This window comes from Melanaphis sacchari, unplaced genomic scaffold, assembly GCF_002803265.2.
Source record: "Melanaphis sacchari strain LSU unplaced genomic scaffold, SCAv2.0 Contig4_pilon_pilon, whole genome shotgun sequence".
Classification (NCBI taxonomy): Eukaryota; Metazoa; Arthropoda; class Insecta; order Hemiptera; family Aphididae; genus Melanaphis; species Melanaphis sacchari.
The window spans coordinates 10,742,613-10,759,393 of NW_020271335.1; the positions used below are offsets into that span (position 1 = coordinate 10,742,613).

The following is a 16,781-nucleotide window of genomic DNA, read 5'->3' on the forward strand; positions in this document are numbered from 1 at the left end:
AAATGTTTGTGGTCATAATGTTTTCGATACTGATCTCGGTGTCGAGTAGGCATGAACTTATCAAACCTAACCTCAACGGCAGTGATCTCCTTTTAAAATGGTATTTAATATTTTAATGGATTATGCAAGTTACAACTCAGTCATTTCAACGGAAAATTGAGTTATTTATTATTACGGCCGCCCTAATAACACAATAATAACATTGATACCGACTACCTAATAACAGTAATAACAGTAATAACAAATAAAACAGCGGGACGTACGCTCGCCGCGCCGGTGTGCTGTGCTACAAGTCACAACTACAGCGCCCGTGGCGTCGGCGTCACTAGTGGGCGGGTGGGGCCAACTCGGTGTCCGAAAAATTGCCGAAAATTTAACGGGGACGCCGCCCTCGCGACCCCCTCGACGGCGTCGCCGAATTCACTGCGCACTATTGCCGCCCCGAAAAACACACACTCGCCGGTCACGTGACGCGCACGCCGCGATTCCACCCCGCCGCGGCGGAGGGGAGTGATTTCGTATCTCCGCACCAGTGGGCGCCACAGACGCCGCCGCCGCCGCACCACCGCTGCCCTTGACTGTGACCGTCACACGCACACACGCACGCCGTTTGGGCGGCACACAGGCGCACGTCGACGGGCGCGTACACGCACACGACGGCAAACCGGGCGGGCACAACCGTCGTGATCTGTGAGAGAGCGCGCGCGCGCGAGCCCGCGTACGTGTATCGTCACTGCCGCCGCCGCCGTTGTCGCGCGGGTGTTTCGCGTTCGGCTATCTCCGCGCAGTCGGTCAACGAAACAGAAAGTGGCCGTACGTCGTCCGTACCGCAAGCGCCGCGACGCACACAAAACACAAACACACACAACAAACTCAACACACGCACTCCTCGCACACCTGTGACGAAGTACAAATCGTTATTAATAATAATAATAATAATATTATTTTTTGTTTATCACGATTTTCGGTTTTTCATCATCGTGTTATATTTTGATCGTTTCGTCTCGAGAGACAAGTCCGCGGGTTTCGTAACGGAGAACGCGACCATCTCGTTTCCGTTTCTTCGTCTTCGTACGGCGTACGTTTGTCGACGTAATAATTTGAAAAAAAAAAAAAAACGGTAAAATTTATTATTGCTATCATTCGACGCCGCAAGTGCCGGTTTGTCGGAGTGTGTTTACCACCTAACGCCGATTAGAGATAAATATAAAGACCATAAGTCGAGATAAAAAACAACACATAGTAGTCATACGCCACATTTTACGGACGAGACACCGACGTCCGCCGTCTTGCGCCGCTCGCGGCATGCGATCGTCGTCGTCTTCGTCGACAAGCGCCGCTCGTCGTTGAATGGCTCCTCGCCGGAACGCAATGGGTTTCAACGGTATCGGACATTTCGCCGACTTGTTCGGCCCGTCCACCACGACGGCCATGGAACAGTTGTTCCACCAGCAGCAACAGCAGCAACCCTTTCAACTCGTACAGCAACAGCACTACGAAGAGTGTTGCGTGCCCACCGGCGATTGCTTCATGCGGTCCTCGCCCATCAGGCTGGAAGATCCGCGCGCCGCCGAACTTTACGCCCGTGTGGTGTGCAGCGACGGCGGATGTCCGGCAGGCCGGTACATGCACCGTGAGTGTTTCGACGCCTGGGAACGGCTGGTGTTGGTCTACATGAAGAACGCTGCCGCCACGTACACCAACGGTAACGTGACGCCTCAGTCCAACGGCCGGCGCATCAAGGACCTGTGGACGGTCAACGTCAACAACAACAACGTGGTGAACCTCAACAAGAAAGGCTACGAAATGGCGGTCAAGGCTTGCGGCTGCCGCTGCGGCCGCGGTTACTTGAAGAAGGACTCCGAGTGGCCACAGCAGTCGTCGTCGTCCGTTGCCGCCGCCGTCCGCAGACGCTCGTCCGGTGGCAGCGGTTGCGCCGCGGACGATGCCGTGGACGGTGGCAGGACGTCGGCCGCACCACCGGCCGTCGGAAAGAAGAAGAAGCGTCGGCAGCCCGCCGCCAGACAACCGGCATCCGCTGCTTCCGCGATGATGATGGCCGACTACACCGAGCTGCGGCTTCGCGCCGGCAGCCTGTCCGGTTCGTCCAACGGTTCCAGTTCTCCCATCACTAATTCCGCTAGCAGCGTGTCTCCCGCCCACTCGGGATCGTTTGGTTCCAGCACCGGCGCCGGTTCCGGTTCCGGGTCATCGTCTTCCAAGAAGCGCGGGGCCTGTTTGAAAGACGTTTTCGAGAGGTAAATAGAACAATAATTAAATTATACTCTCGAGGCCTAGTTCGTAGCAACCATGATGTCGTGCTGTGTCGCAAAGTCGAGCTCGACTTACTCTAGAAATTACCCGGTAGATCGTAGCTGTATAGTTAGCTGTGGATAGTCGGTAAATTAGTGCTGTAATTGAGGGAAGGTCGAGGTTTATCTAAAAAAATAAATATATATATATGTTTATGTAATAACCTGTATTAATACTCCTTTTAGTTTTATATTCTAATCTAATTAGACACTTAAATGGTTCGTGTATGCACATTTTTTTATACTCGAGCACATCCCTCACTTAGAAATATCGTGATTACCACGGCTGATTAGAATACGATAAAAGCCACAGTACGCAGAGCTGCCGAGAAAACCCGGCTTTATAGTTTTTAGGTATTATTAATTCATTGTTACCTATTATTTTTGTTGTTTAATTATTATTATCGTCTCGTTGCGTCGTCTGAAGGTATCGAGATTAAGTTGGTATGCGGCTCGCGTGTGTAAACACCGCCGCCACCGCGTACAAGTCTCGGCGTCGCGTCCGTAAACACACGAATTTAATATTGTTGCCCTAGTCATACTGTCGGCGGCATGCGTGAGTAACCGACGCCGCCACAGACGCCTTCCCTTTTCCCAGCGTGTCTGTCGTATATTTTGGGGGTATGAAGAGGGCGAAAAACGTGGCCTTTTTTTCCTCTCCGTTTGGGGATTGGGATTTCGACCCTCTTTCGAAAGTTACCGTCTGATACCCCGTCGCCCCGTCTCGGCGCGTCACCACACCCAGTGTTGTTGTCGCGCCCCAGAGACCGTCTGGAGAAAATTAATCGGTGGCCTTTTTCTGTGCGAGTGAAGGATCGAAATTTATACGTAGAGAAAGTCTAGTAAACGTTTCATTTTTCTTTAGGAAAATCAAGCCCGTAACTTGTGGTTTTGATAGCAACCGCGCTGAATCGATCAAAAGTCCATAAAAACTGTAAAGCACGCCGACGTAATGGCATTTTAAGGATTTTGTCTATATACGTATATAGGTATATATCTATCCACAGCTCACTGACTTGACACCTACACTTCAAAAGTTGCTTAAAAACTTTATAAAAAAATAAACACAATACATAATATTATGTATATAGCCATAATATGTTTGTAACCTGGCGAGTTAAATGTTTTTTATAAATCAAAATATAATACCTATTTGATACGATTGAGTACACCTTTATATTTTATAAGTAACTTAAGTATAATTTTAATCTTCAATGCTATTATATTATAATATTAATAGAATGTAATACTATTATAATACGTAAGAATGCTAAGCATTATAATACAAAAATCTATCATACTTTCTATGTTTTATACTTAACTTACCAAATATTTCATCTGGCATATTATTATTATTTATTATTTTCTATATTATGTTGAAATGTCAATAAGGCCACCCATTTAATTTATTATTACACCCGCGTGAAATCTTTCGGTTAGTTGGTTGTTAACTATTATTATAATTTTAGTACATACCTGCTTATAACAATATTTTATGTAATATTATATTTGTATACATTTAGAATAGGTATGTTTCTAAGTTTATTTTAACATAGCAGACATTGAGCATTTGAGCATTAATTATAATTGATATTTGACACTCGTCACCAACATTTGAACGCCAGATTCTACGAATGTGTATAATATTTCTGATTTCCAGCACTTTAAATATATACATCTATAAACGAATAGTTTTTGTAATATAAAATATTAATTTAAAGAAAAAAAATAGTCGAAGAGAATCCATATTTCATATTTCACGCCATCTCTCTCATCCGTAATACGTCATTGCGCCCACAAACCGAAATCGGGAGAGTGTTAAAGATATTAGTAGTTTCGGAAATATTATAGCATTAAGACATTCCAAAGGGATCGTTAGAAAGGTTTTCTGCGTTGGCGGGAAAATAATATAATTTCGGTAGACCACGTGGGTCTCTTATGCGCGAGCGCGTTTGTGTTGATGAAAAATTCGTCGAAGGACGTCTACTACGACTGCGGTTGGTGCGCATCGGGTGTTGTTGTTTGTACGGGATAATAAAATATATCTTATTAAATGTTTCTTTGTGTTACGTTTTTAAGATTTATTAGACTTGGCTCTAATTTTTTTAGGTGATACTACACAACATGTTTTTAGCGCTTGTAATATAGTCCCCGGTCACCAAATAGCGGTCTGTCTATGGATAAACTTGTTTTGTACCGTAGACAGGAAACTGATATTTTAAGTAATGTTTTTGTTAATGAGGTTTTCATTAATTTTCAGTTATATTTTAATTTTGTCTTTTCTTACAATAAATATGTACATTGTTTTCGAAAATTTTCAGAATTGTTAAAGAAGCCCTCCATAAATATTAATCTTTTATATATGTAGACTTAGATTTCGACTAAGGTTCATTATATTTATTAAACTGTGAGTTCGCGACCGAAGTAAACGAGATACTAGCTTCGAAACTGCGCTAGATGAATTCCTGGAAACGATTATTTATTTTTAACGTAGCCGCCGTCGTAGTATTTAAAAAATATTCTTTCAGATTTTTAGTTTTTACCATGGGCTTTGGTTTTATTTTAACAACAAAATATGCGTCTCTTTTTATTATCTCGAAAAAATCTCACAATTTAAGTTATTTAAATACTTACGTTGTTATTAGATTACGATTGTTCTCTGTGTTTACGACCGATCTCCACACATCTTGGGTTTTTTTTTTTTTTTGCTTGCGTTGAATTTTTAGAAGTGTAAAAACGACGGATAAATAAAATGTTTACAAATATTCATTTATAATAATAATGTCAATATAATATTATCGCATTTCTGTAAACACTAGTGGTGGTGGTGTTCAACAACAACGGTTATTATTCCATACGATAACGGATTTTCATAGTATAATTCTGTAAACAACATTTATCAATAGATTATTATTTTTCAGTAATTTGTCTGAATCTTGCCAGATGATAATTATTATCATTTCAATTTTAGTCTTGAATTAATTGATTTTAATTATTTTGGTATTTTTGTGTGGCGTTGGCTAGGTGGTTTTCCCTGAGTTTTGACGTACTTAAATTCGATTTACTTGTAACGTGAGTCTAGTATTAGCGATGATTAGACATACATTTTTAAACCATCAAAATTACTAGTTTTTGACGTTTGTATTGTCAACTATTTATAGTCGCACAAAATTCGTTTACCCCAAAATTTTCATCACATTACAATAACAATTTGCGTCTTCTTAGTTTTGTTACATTTACAAATAATGAATACGATAATATGAATAAACATATTTAACATTTTCAAATATAAGCCATCATCATGATAATTTTATAGATAGATAAAAACGCAAATTGCTAATTATTATAAATGTAAACCATTTCATTAGTTGGGATAAATTTATATTTAACACGTTAAAATATTATAACACCATGTAGTTAAATTATTATTTTAAAACTATAATAATAAATTCATATTTATTGTTCAAATTCTATGTGATGAATCTACGATAGTGTGATGCAAAATAATTTCGTTTAGGTGAACATTTATTTTTAGTGCTTCCTTTTATTTGGTGCCTAGTGGCGTTAAAGTTTGGTTTGTAAGTAGAGTTTCGATTTTTTTTTTTCGTTTTGTAGTCTCCAGTGGCGAGAAATTCGTGTAGTATGATGGTGTGGACAGGATCGCATTGTCATTAAAACTAAAACTGGGAGGAAATAATAAAAAAAAACAAAACCCTTTTAAAATATTTAATTAAGCGTGTTCGTAAACACTTGCGGAACGTCGTGTTGACATCGTATTCGGAAACGGCGACTGTATGTAGTACGCGTATATAATATTAATATCGGTATGTCGCACACCCAATGTATTTTTTACTTTATTTTTGGTTCAAAAAATGAGGGTCAAAAAATCTACATCCTAATGGTGAGGAGAGGGTCGGTCGCTTGGTCGGCGTGTTCGCATTCCCGTCGTATGCACATAAATATGTATGTATATATATATTTTTTAAAACTACGGGTCCGTTATTCGCTTGGAATACAAACCCTTTTGGCGTAAGCGGAGGGTGTACTTGCATGTCGACGAGTTGTCGTCATTGCCCCCACTCCTCTGTTGTAGATCATGGTCGAGTTTCATGATAAAGTCCGTGGGGTATTTTGCGTAAAATATTGCGATCTAATTAAAACCCAAATTTTTTCACCCTCAGTGAAGTTTGCGGGTGATTATTGGGGGAGGTAGATGTCGACGATGACGCACAACGTGCTTTAAAAATGCCAAACGTTTTATATCGTTTACGTTTTTCAACTATTTCGTAGATTCTTATATATTACAACAACGTTTTACAAAATATAAATATGGATATTTATCATCATATTATTTTTCATTTCTCGACAACGAATAGTAAATAATTATGTAATACCAGTGTGTGGTGCATATGTGTGTGTTTATTATTGTTATTAGTTTATTACTTATTATTATTATGGGGGCCTGCCCTCCATGACTTGGTATGAGTGTGTGCTCTCCCCCGTGCTCGAGTAACAGAATGTTTCATAATTTTTAAATATCAACAACACTGTTGTTAGGTATGTATTCCATTTTGGTCTCGTTTACAACAGCAGCGGTTGTGTTTTTTTTAAACTCATCAATTTTGACAACGGTCGTGGTGTTGTAATTTTCAGTTTTTACTTAAAACTATTACCAAGTGGTGTGTATGTTTTTGTATTACTTTAGGTTTAATAACTGTTTTTGTATTATTAAAAAGTAACGGTAGTTTTTTGTTTTGATAAATGACCACTGAAATTAATACATAATAATATATATTATATTACCCAACGTTTGTTTGTACACATTTTTTAAATAAAAAATCCGTACGCTCCTCCAACGATAACCTTGAAATATTCGTTACGCTACTGTGCACTGCGCTTTGCCCGCGTTCTGACACCCAAGTGTTATAGTATAGTACACTATATTGTGTGCACCAGTAACAGTTGTACTATAGATGCGTACAATACAAAACATACCGGTGCGGTGCAACAGAATTATGTTGTTTCCACTTTGGGCGGTTGTATGGGTAAATATTAATAATGATTTCATTTCGTTCAAATTGTTCTCTCCCGAGTCGATTATAATTCTATAATCGCTCGTGCATGTGCTATATCGATTTCCATATTAGGATTTATTGTCGTAAACGTCGCGATAATTATAGTGGTTTGTTGCACGTCGAATGCCTATATATACACTCGTGTCGTGTTTCGATTGTCGTAGTCTCGATCTAATTTTGTAACAAATTTGGGTACGACTGGTTTTTTCGTGCTGCTTTTCCACTGACGCACAGACGTGCCGTGAATTACTGGCTCTACTTTACGTTGCATTGCGTGCTCGCGATTATTCTTGGCGCCGCTGTTGTTTTTACCTGCGAGAGACTCCTTTTAAATAATATATTTCCCTTACCGTTTTGACGTTTCGAATTTGGTGTGCGAGGAAGATATAAATTTGATTTGTGAACTGCAGTTAATGGCGCCGGTAACGGACAACAACGAATAACGTTTTTCGGAAATGTCTTTTGAGAACCGTTTATACATTGTTGTTTTACTCGGCTTCGGTAGAAAAGGAGGCACTTTTTCTCGGACCGCATCGTCTTTGAACTCATGCCGAATGCCATAAACATAGTACGTGCGTACCAACGGACGGGTCGCGGGCATTGTATTTATATTATTCCTGATGATAATAAAACTTGGACCTGAAAGAATTTTTCGGAATTTACAGATGGCGGACCTCCCTCCCCCGCAGCAGCCATCATCGTCGTTACAAACACCTCGTGATAGTGGTTATAATAATAACAATAAAAATAATAATAATAGTAGTAATAGTAATAGTATATTATTATTATTATTTTTCTTTCTTTATTTATTTACATCGCGTCCCTTCGGTCTTGTGAATATTCGTAGTAATTCTCGGAAAACGGACTGCCGTCAATAACAGAAAGATTGCCACCTCTAACCATCTCTCTCTGTTACGGTCATTCAGTAACACTTCTACGCCCTCATTACTACGTAAGAGTCCGAAAGGGTGTGCGAAGAGTGCCGAAGACGACCGTCGACTACTCGCTTCGTCTTCGAATAATAATAATAACAATTTATAATATGTGTGGCAGTGGTCGTCGGTTATAACTTATATTATTATACCGATCACCGAGTGTATACGTTTTTTTCCTCGAAGTGCTGTGGCAGCGGTGGCGGACTGCATTGTCCGCCAACCGGTTGTCCTTGACTTTTGTGTGCGCATGTGTGTGCGTGTGTACGCGCCGGCTGGCATTTATTGTTTATTCTGTTGGTCTTTATTTTTTACGTTATTTATTATTATTTTTTAGGTTAGTGTTATCCGCGGGCCAATTAAAATGCGTGTTAAACGAGCCGATACGGATACCACATAATATTATTATTATTACCCATGTATTATTGTAATTACGGTGGCGCGGTCGGCAAACGTATCGCGTACATAGTGGTGCCTGTCCGTTATTAATCAGTGGCGTAATTATGGTAGAAGGGGATTTGGGAGTCATATCCCCGTATGACTTTTTTCCAAAGACCAGGCGCACACTACATTTTATCGTGTTCTTGTTTTACATTAATATGGTAAAATATTACTTAGAAATAGTACAAAAATAAAAAAAAACCCAATCCCCTATGCTTGCTGCACATAACTAAGATAATGTTATTACTTGTCATAAACACTATTGCACAAACTTATTCTATTGTATTGCGTTACCAAAATAAACTACCGAACAGTCTAATATTATTTACTATAATTAATTATTTTATCATGGTACGTCGCGTCGGAGCGCTCAGCAACGTTGTATTACTATATCAATTGTATGGGAACATTTAATATTATTAAATAATTATTTGTTTACATATATTTATTTATGTACGTATTAATTACATTATACTTAAATTAACTATGATTGAATTGAGAGGTGTTTGTAATTTATATTAAAAAAATTGTTATAGGGTAATAGGTAAAATGTACATAAATGTCATCCCTCCTAACAAACGACTAAATTACGTCATCGTTACTGGTTAGTTATTCTATCATATTATCTTATATTATACAAATATACCTAGTTAGTTTCGAACAAATGAAACGCATCGCGTGCGGAGCTTGATTTTTTTTCAAGGTTCATTTTCTCGCCTTCGCTCGGCCTACGTTTTATTGTCATGAGACCCCGACCCGCGTATGCTAATTTCAACCTTTTGGGCGCCGATGTCATTATTCTGAGTCCTCAGTCTGTCGATAACAATAATTAATGTATGTGTTGCAGTGGTGGACGGGATAACTCGTGATCGCATCCGAACCGGGTCGAAATCCGAAAGTTTGGACAATGTTAAGACCTCGCAATAAGTTTCTGGTTTAAAAACATGTATATTGTTATTGGTTTATTACGCTACTGATCCATTCCTTCACCATCATTCACCAGTGTAGTGTCTACCCATTAAATTGTGTCGGTATACAATTGACTAGATGGTACTACTTGTAGTTATAAGTTATAATAATAATAATAATAAATGTATGATATTCTTAAATTATAAACTCGACGGCTTTACGAAGTTGTTTTTGTCTAACCAGTTGGCCTATAGAACTTGATAAGGACGCGTATTATATATATTTAATATTTAATATTTATCATTATCAATATTAAATATTAGAACATTAAGTGTCATCAACATAACAACATGCTATAAAGTCTATAAACGTATTTTTAATTTATTACTCGTGTGTGTGGCTATAACGCTAGTGTTAACCTTCTGATTATTTATTATCTACTTTACTTTCGCAATTTACATGATAATAATATAATATAATTTCAAAGTTCCATGATATGTTTCGATGTATTTTTAATGAATTAAAACTGAGTGTGAACGATTAAAAATCAGGCCAGTGTGTGTAGATTAGTTTAAATGGGAAATTTTAGTTACAGTATATTTTGTTATAAAAATAGGTAAAAATAATATTAAGTATCAGCTATATTATTGTGATAAGTTCAACCTACGTATCCAGTTGAGATAATCTTTGTTTAATCAGTAATTTTTTATTCAGATTTTAGTTTCATAATAAGTACGTTTAAACGTTTTGGAATGCAATTATGTGGCGCAGCGTAATCAAAATTTTCTGAACGGCATTCGCACTGTTTTGCGATTTACTTTATAATCGTATGTAATAGTTTCGTTAAGTCGAAATTTATTTTCAAAAATCTTATTCTCAAGAATGTATTACGCATTGAAAACGTGCCCTTTTCTTTACCGCTTCTTTATATTTCCGGTTGTTTCATAATTAACATCCCAGCTTCAATTCATCTTTGTTCTTTGGTTGCTTTAATTCGACCTTTTTTTGGCTTTAAACACTCGAGTATTCGGATTTTGTGCAAAGATGATGTCATAAATATCTTTGTTTTGAATTTTATTTTGTTTTAAATCCATACGTACGTACTACCCACTTTCCATCACGTACCCCATTTAACAGTCAAAAACAGTGATCGTTGGTCTGCCACACATGTGATCTAAATTTTGACCTACGATAATTTAATGTTAATATAACGTTTTAGAGTGATAATATTATGTTGTTATTATTTTTGTTTTCGTGTGTTGCGAACCCACTTCACCCTTCCACGTGACTCACCCGGCGTGTCGTTGTATGCATGTTTAATATATTATGTTTATTTTGTCGACTCCACCATATAGAAAAAAGAACTTGCAATGTTGTCGACTACCGTACTACCGCGGTTTGGCGGTTGTTAGAAACGGGAGTCGGAAAGTGATAACATTGATAACTGATAACTGATTAACGATAGCAATTAAAATTATTTTTTACATTTTCGTCGAAACCTAGTTTTTGTACTGTTTATTGTGTTTTGGACATACTGCTAGATTCCATTTTTTTTCAAATGTGTAATGGCTGTGTCAGCTGTTGTGTGCATATCCGGTTCCTCGTCGGCGGTACACTTCAGTTATTATTTTAATGCGCCATAAGAGATTGCCGTCGTTGCACTGCTGCCCGTCACACTACTTGGGTTGCTTGGGTTAGGTTATGTTTTTGTGTTATACCTAATAATATATTATTTTGGAACCATTATTATTATGAACAGCGGCAGGGTCTCGTGTTGGGTTTGGATGAAATTGTAGGGTCCTTTTATTTTTAAACGTATATTTTTTTACCGTGTAAAGCCCACACAAGTCTTTTTGGCTGTCGTCGAAAAACGACCGCCACTCAGTTGTTGTGGTGGCATCTTTTTTTGTTTAACAATATGCATGTGTGCTGCTACTGTTGCCTCTTCTATCCTGCCCGCTTCAGCACTACCGCATTCGAATATTACTAAAATATTATACGCTCGTACTAAAACGAGAAGACTACTGCGTAGACGGCTGCAACACTAGTAACCTTCATTATTTCTTTTTCCACCCATCGACGGTTGGTGGCAGGGGCTACTCTTTAAATATTTTTATTTCAAATTTTGATATTCGTCATTGAGTTATCTTAAAATTCTCGGGATACGTCGATGTGTAGGTACGTCATCCTTGAAACGTTCAACAGATTAACAAGACGTGTACATCCATAAAATTACGACACTTAAATAAAAAAAAAAACATAATGTAACGTTTTGATTGGGCAATTGGACGTCGCATGTATCTCGAGTGAGAAATGTTCCAAAAAGGCTTCACCTCCCTTCCGATCGACACGAAGTAGGTATATTACTAGCTCGATAATTATGCGAGTGTGTTCACGCGTGACGTAGTGTATAACATATTTAGGTTGGCGACGGCGCGCTCTTCAAAATCAATATTACCGAGTGAATCGTTTGACTGACAGACCATAATAATATCGTATTCCATGTTATAATCGTATTTGTACTATGCACGTATATATTATGATAATAATGTATGCGCTGACCACACCCGTTTGTCTACGGTGTGCGTCGTTCGCGTCCCGTCTTGTTATTCCGTTTGAAACGCGGCATAGAAAATTAATTTTCATTTTTGACTGACATCATGGTGCACAATATTATTATATAGCGTAATTTGGCAATTAAAAATCGCATTAAATATCAAAAAATAAAACTGCTTAATGTCGTACGCGTATAAACGATTTCACGTAACAAAAAATATATTGTAGCATGATAGTCGCGTTCTGCGTTTTAAATAAATAGAAAATTTTTTTCTTCTAATTACGTATTAATTATACATTTGTTTGTGATTCGTACGTCTTGATTACCACTGTGAATAAAATAATATGATTCTCGACGATAATGAATATTATAAATTATTCTTATGGAATGTGTCAGCCGATTGAAAAACAAACAAAAGCCAAATGTAACTGGGCTCATGTCGGTGGTCATTTAATATACTATATTGTTGTCAAAGCACAAAATACTACGTTAATTTTAATTCTCTCGTTTGACGCTAAAACTACTAACTAAACTCACTTAGTGCGCAATTTTTTCTCCATGTACAATTATTAATAGGTAGAGTGGTAGAGTTCGGTCTGTCGTCACTGTCCGTGGCTATTATTATTAAATTATTTTAAACGATTATTTTTTCTCAAAATTTTACCTTAGTTTGGTGTGTGTCGGTTGTGTGAGCGAGAGAGACCAACCAATGACCCACAATCGTTCCGAGAGGATTCGAAAAAAAACTACCGTGGATGATAAAAATTGCTGTGTCGTCTACTTCGGCGTGTGTGGTGAGAGTTTTATTTTTACGACGTTAATAATAAAACGCCGAGTCGACGACGACAATACCGAAACCAGGTTTACTGGTCGCCGTAGTCGTAGTCAAGAGCGAGGTAAATCACACGATTATAGAACATTATGTTTTACCAATATCGGTTATAGTAATTAAAAATAAAAAAACCCCCAGGAATAGGACATGGTCTTCTGCGCGTTGCGTGTGATAATAATAATAATAAAAGTCTACTATCGGCCGTCCATTCTCGGCTTCCTCCTACTCCTTATGATAGACAATGCGTAAACGTAAACGCACGTCCGGTAGTTGCGCACCTGACAATGTGCGGTCCGTTGGGCTAGGTTAAGGCTTCTTCCTTTTCCCCCGGTTTACCATTTCTCTATGATATTATCCATTCCCGTAATCGACTATTACGCGCGCATGTGTATGTAATGTGTCATCGCGTAACGCATACGTTGTTATCCTATTTATCCGTTTCATTATCGCATTATTATTATTATTTATTTTAACTCTAATCCCAAATTTAGTTTCGAAATGGCGTGACTGTATAAAAAAAAAACTGTAGAAGCGGAAGAATAATTTATTCACCAAATTCTAAAACATAGCCTAATTGTGTGTTTTTATACAAATCTTAAAATTAATTTCTTGTTTCAAATAAATTGTAGGTACTCATATTATTAAATGATATATAAATAAATAATAATAATAAGTAGGTACATAAGAAATAAAGTGTTATAACTTGTTTGAAAAAATAATATAATAATTTTTCTGTCATCATAATTTATGAAAGAATATTATCAATTTTTTTTTTTTTTTGTGATCCATAAAATGCGATAACGTCGTTAATAAGTCAACATATAATACAAAATATATATCAAACAAGGAAAAATGTATTTTTATCTTATAAATATAAATCTATGTTAAATGTAGTATTACATTGTTTCTGATTTAAAGATTATTACTGTTAGGCATATTTGGGGGTGATTTGTGTCCCTTTTCCCTCCCAAAACAATTGGCAATGTGTAATAATTTTATACCTTATTTTTGTTTTTTTTTTTGTCATGCAGGCAGTCATCTATGAATGGTAATGGGATATTTTGCCGTCGTCTGGATTTCAGTACATTTAATCGGCTACCTCGGCACATGCTCAACTCCTATCACGTAAAGGTAACGTACTTGTTATAACTATTATGATTAAGCGAAATTTTTTTTTTATTAATAGGTAGTTGAGTACGGGGGAGTGCACCAAAATTGTTTGTTCGCCGTCCGTTTGTACTTATTATCGTAGTTGTCAATGTTTCCGTTGATGAACCATTTCCGGTGCACCAGTTTCTTTTCCTCCCAACCACGGAAAACGTGCTATGTATTACTTCTCTAAAACACTTCATAGATCGAGTCTTGTTAACAAGTCCACCACCAATCATCCTTTGTATAACAATAATTAATATTATATACTATGTTTCTCTAGTCCCGTCCTCGTTTGGCGTAGAGTGAGCGCGTAGTTTTTTTTTTTTGTTTGTACAATAGTCGCATTTAAAAGCAAATTGAAATATTATTCGGATCAGTTTGTGTAGTGTTTTACTTTTATTGGCCCAACTCTGTCCGATTGACTGGCTGACTGGCTGGTTAGGCTAATAGAATATTAATATTTTGGTTGTAGTAACAATGGTATAATAATAACAACAACACGCAAGTGTTTACTGTTCACATCTATTCATTGTATTTTTTTCTAAACACACCACATCTTACCGCCGCCACCTACACTACAACAAATTGATAAAAAATTTACCCAAGGTCGCATGTATTTATAGAATAATTTATTTAAGTACACGTCGTAATCCTCGGCACAGGATGTATGTAAAGATTGTTTTGTTTTTAACATTTCCTGCCCTGCCGTCCATTATACATCATTATGATTTCGAAAATAATTTGTAAAATGACTAGCAATTATTACTGTTCCAATAACTTTTGATCTTTGGAAAAAAATACTTTATTCGTTATTTTTGCTGTAGTAAATTAAATGTTAGCTATGAAAATTATGTGCAATTATTATGCAATATTATCGTACATTATTTTTTAGTGATTCATTAATAAAAATAAGTAGTATGTGTATAAATTATATTTACATGTTTTAAGATAATTAAAACATACATTTTTTTTATTGTTTTTATTTTATCTTTGGAAGGAACTATTTACCGTTTAATGATATCCATATTATTTATCAAATGCTGACGATAACAGATTTTTAGTGTAAATTAATTATTACACTGAAAAACTTTCACCCTGAAATTTTTTTATTTAATGTTAAAATTAGCTTAAACTATTTTAAAATAATACATTTATAATTAATTAATTAAAGTCTACTCTCAATTGCGTTAAATATATTTTTTTAAATTTAATAATAAATATGAAATGACCTTAATATGTAGATTTACTTTCCATTCAGCCGAGGTCACTCGTTCGATATACATTTTTCTAATAAGAAAATAATAGTTATACTAACAAGCGTTTTAAGAGTTTTGACACGAATGTCAATTAATTGGGTTTTAACGAAACAATGTAATTTGCCTGTCAATACGTTATTTTATTTTTTGTTATAGCGTTTTTATTACGTTTTTCTATCGCTTTTAAAATATTAAATTTTCGAGTTAAGTGTCCCGTAGCCCCGTGACTCGTTAAGTACCTATGCTTTTAATTGGTCAACTTTATTGTTCTATTTAGTCTGGTAGTTTTATTATTTAAACATGTCTCCAATTGGGTGACACGAGTCTCGGTGTTTGGTCGGTGTTGGATGTCCCTAGTATAGGTTAAATTGACAAAATAATCATAAAAAAAAATATCCATTTCAATTTCTTTTGTTGTCTTCATTTTTGTCACATATGACTGGCTTGTTATCAAGGTTTTACGTAGGTATCTACATAATATATTATAACAGTATTCAGTAATCGAACTGATTTCAGTGAAAGTTATTGGCTATACGAAATTGGCGCGCCGTTATATACGACATACTAATAAACACAATAACAAAATATATCTAGTTTGTATTGTGTCAATTTCATTGTGTGTTGGGTTTTCGGCCACCAAATTGGATTTCGACAAGAATATAATTTTGATTGCATAAAAATAGTAGTAATAGTTATGACTTTATGAGATATGTATTAATATTGTGTGTGTACTATTTTATTGATATCATAAACAAAAAACATCGCAGACGGGTATGCATCGACGACAGCGCATTTCTGTGCACGCATAATATGGCAAACGAGAACACGACGAAGGTCAATAATATAAGCCTCTCCCATGGTGTTTGTATATGTATGTATGTGTGCGTGCCTATGTTTGTTAGATCTAAATTGACGACGATATGATAATAACGTGATATTATTACGTGCGTATCGTTTTGCCAATGCGGTTGCAATGGTCTGATATGTTATGATATCAATTTGTCGCACATAAAAATCTATCGAATTTATATTTTTTTACAATATGAATCTATTTATAAATATAGATCCATGCCTTTTTTTTTCGTTTTGCATGAATATAAAATGTATAATAAGTAAATTGCATAGCGTTTTGTGAATATTGTTTTCTAATCCTGGAAAAACTAATCCTCCTATCTCTCTCATTTTGCGTATCGATTTGCCCTGATAATCAGACGTGTTTTTACGGACTTGAATCCATCTTCATCGTCGTCAAACTCGCAAAGTGAGTGAAATCCGGCCGAACAATGAATTTTTTTCGGGTTTATACCGGTCCTCG

At 36.6% G+C, this 16,781-nt stretch overlaps 1 protein-coding gene across 1 annotated transcript in view; it reads left to right on the top strand.

The window, feature by feature from the left end:
• The first annotated feature begins 788 nt into the window (after positions 1 to 788).
• LOC112598771 (headcase protein homolog) overlaps positions 789 to 16,781 on the top strand; it is a 47,818-nt gene continuing 31,825 nt past the window's right edge. Inside the window, exons 1-2 of the mRNA XM_025345373.1 lie at positions 789 to 2,258; positions 14,090 to 14,189. Coding sequence (XP_025201158.1) covers positions 1,351 to 2,258; positions 14,090 to 14,189 — 1,008 coding nt within the window. The 5' untranslated portion in view covers positions 789 to 1,350. The remainder of the gene's footprint in view (positions 2,259 to 14,089; positions 14,190 to 16,781) is intronic.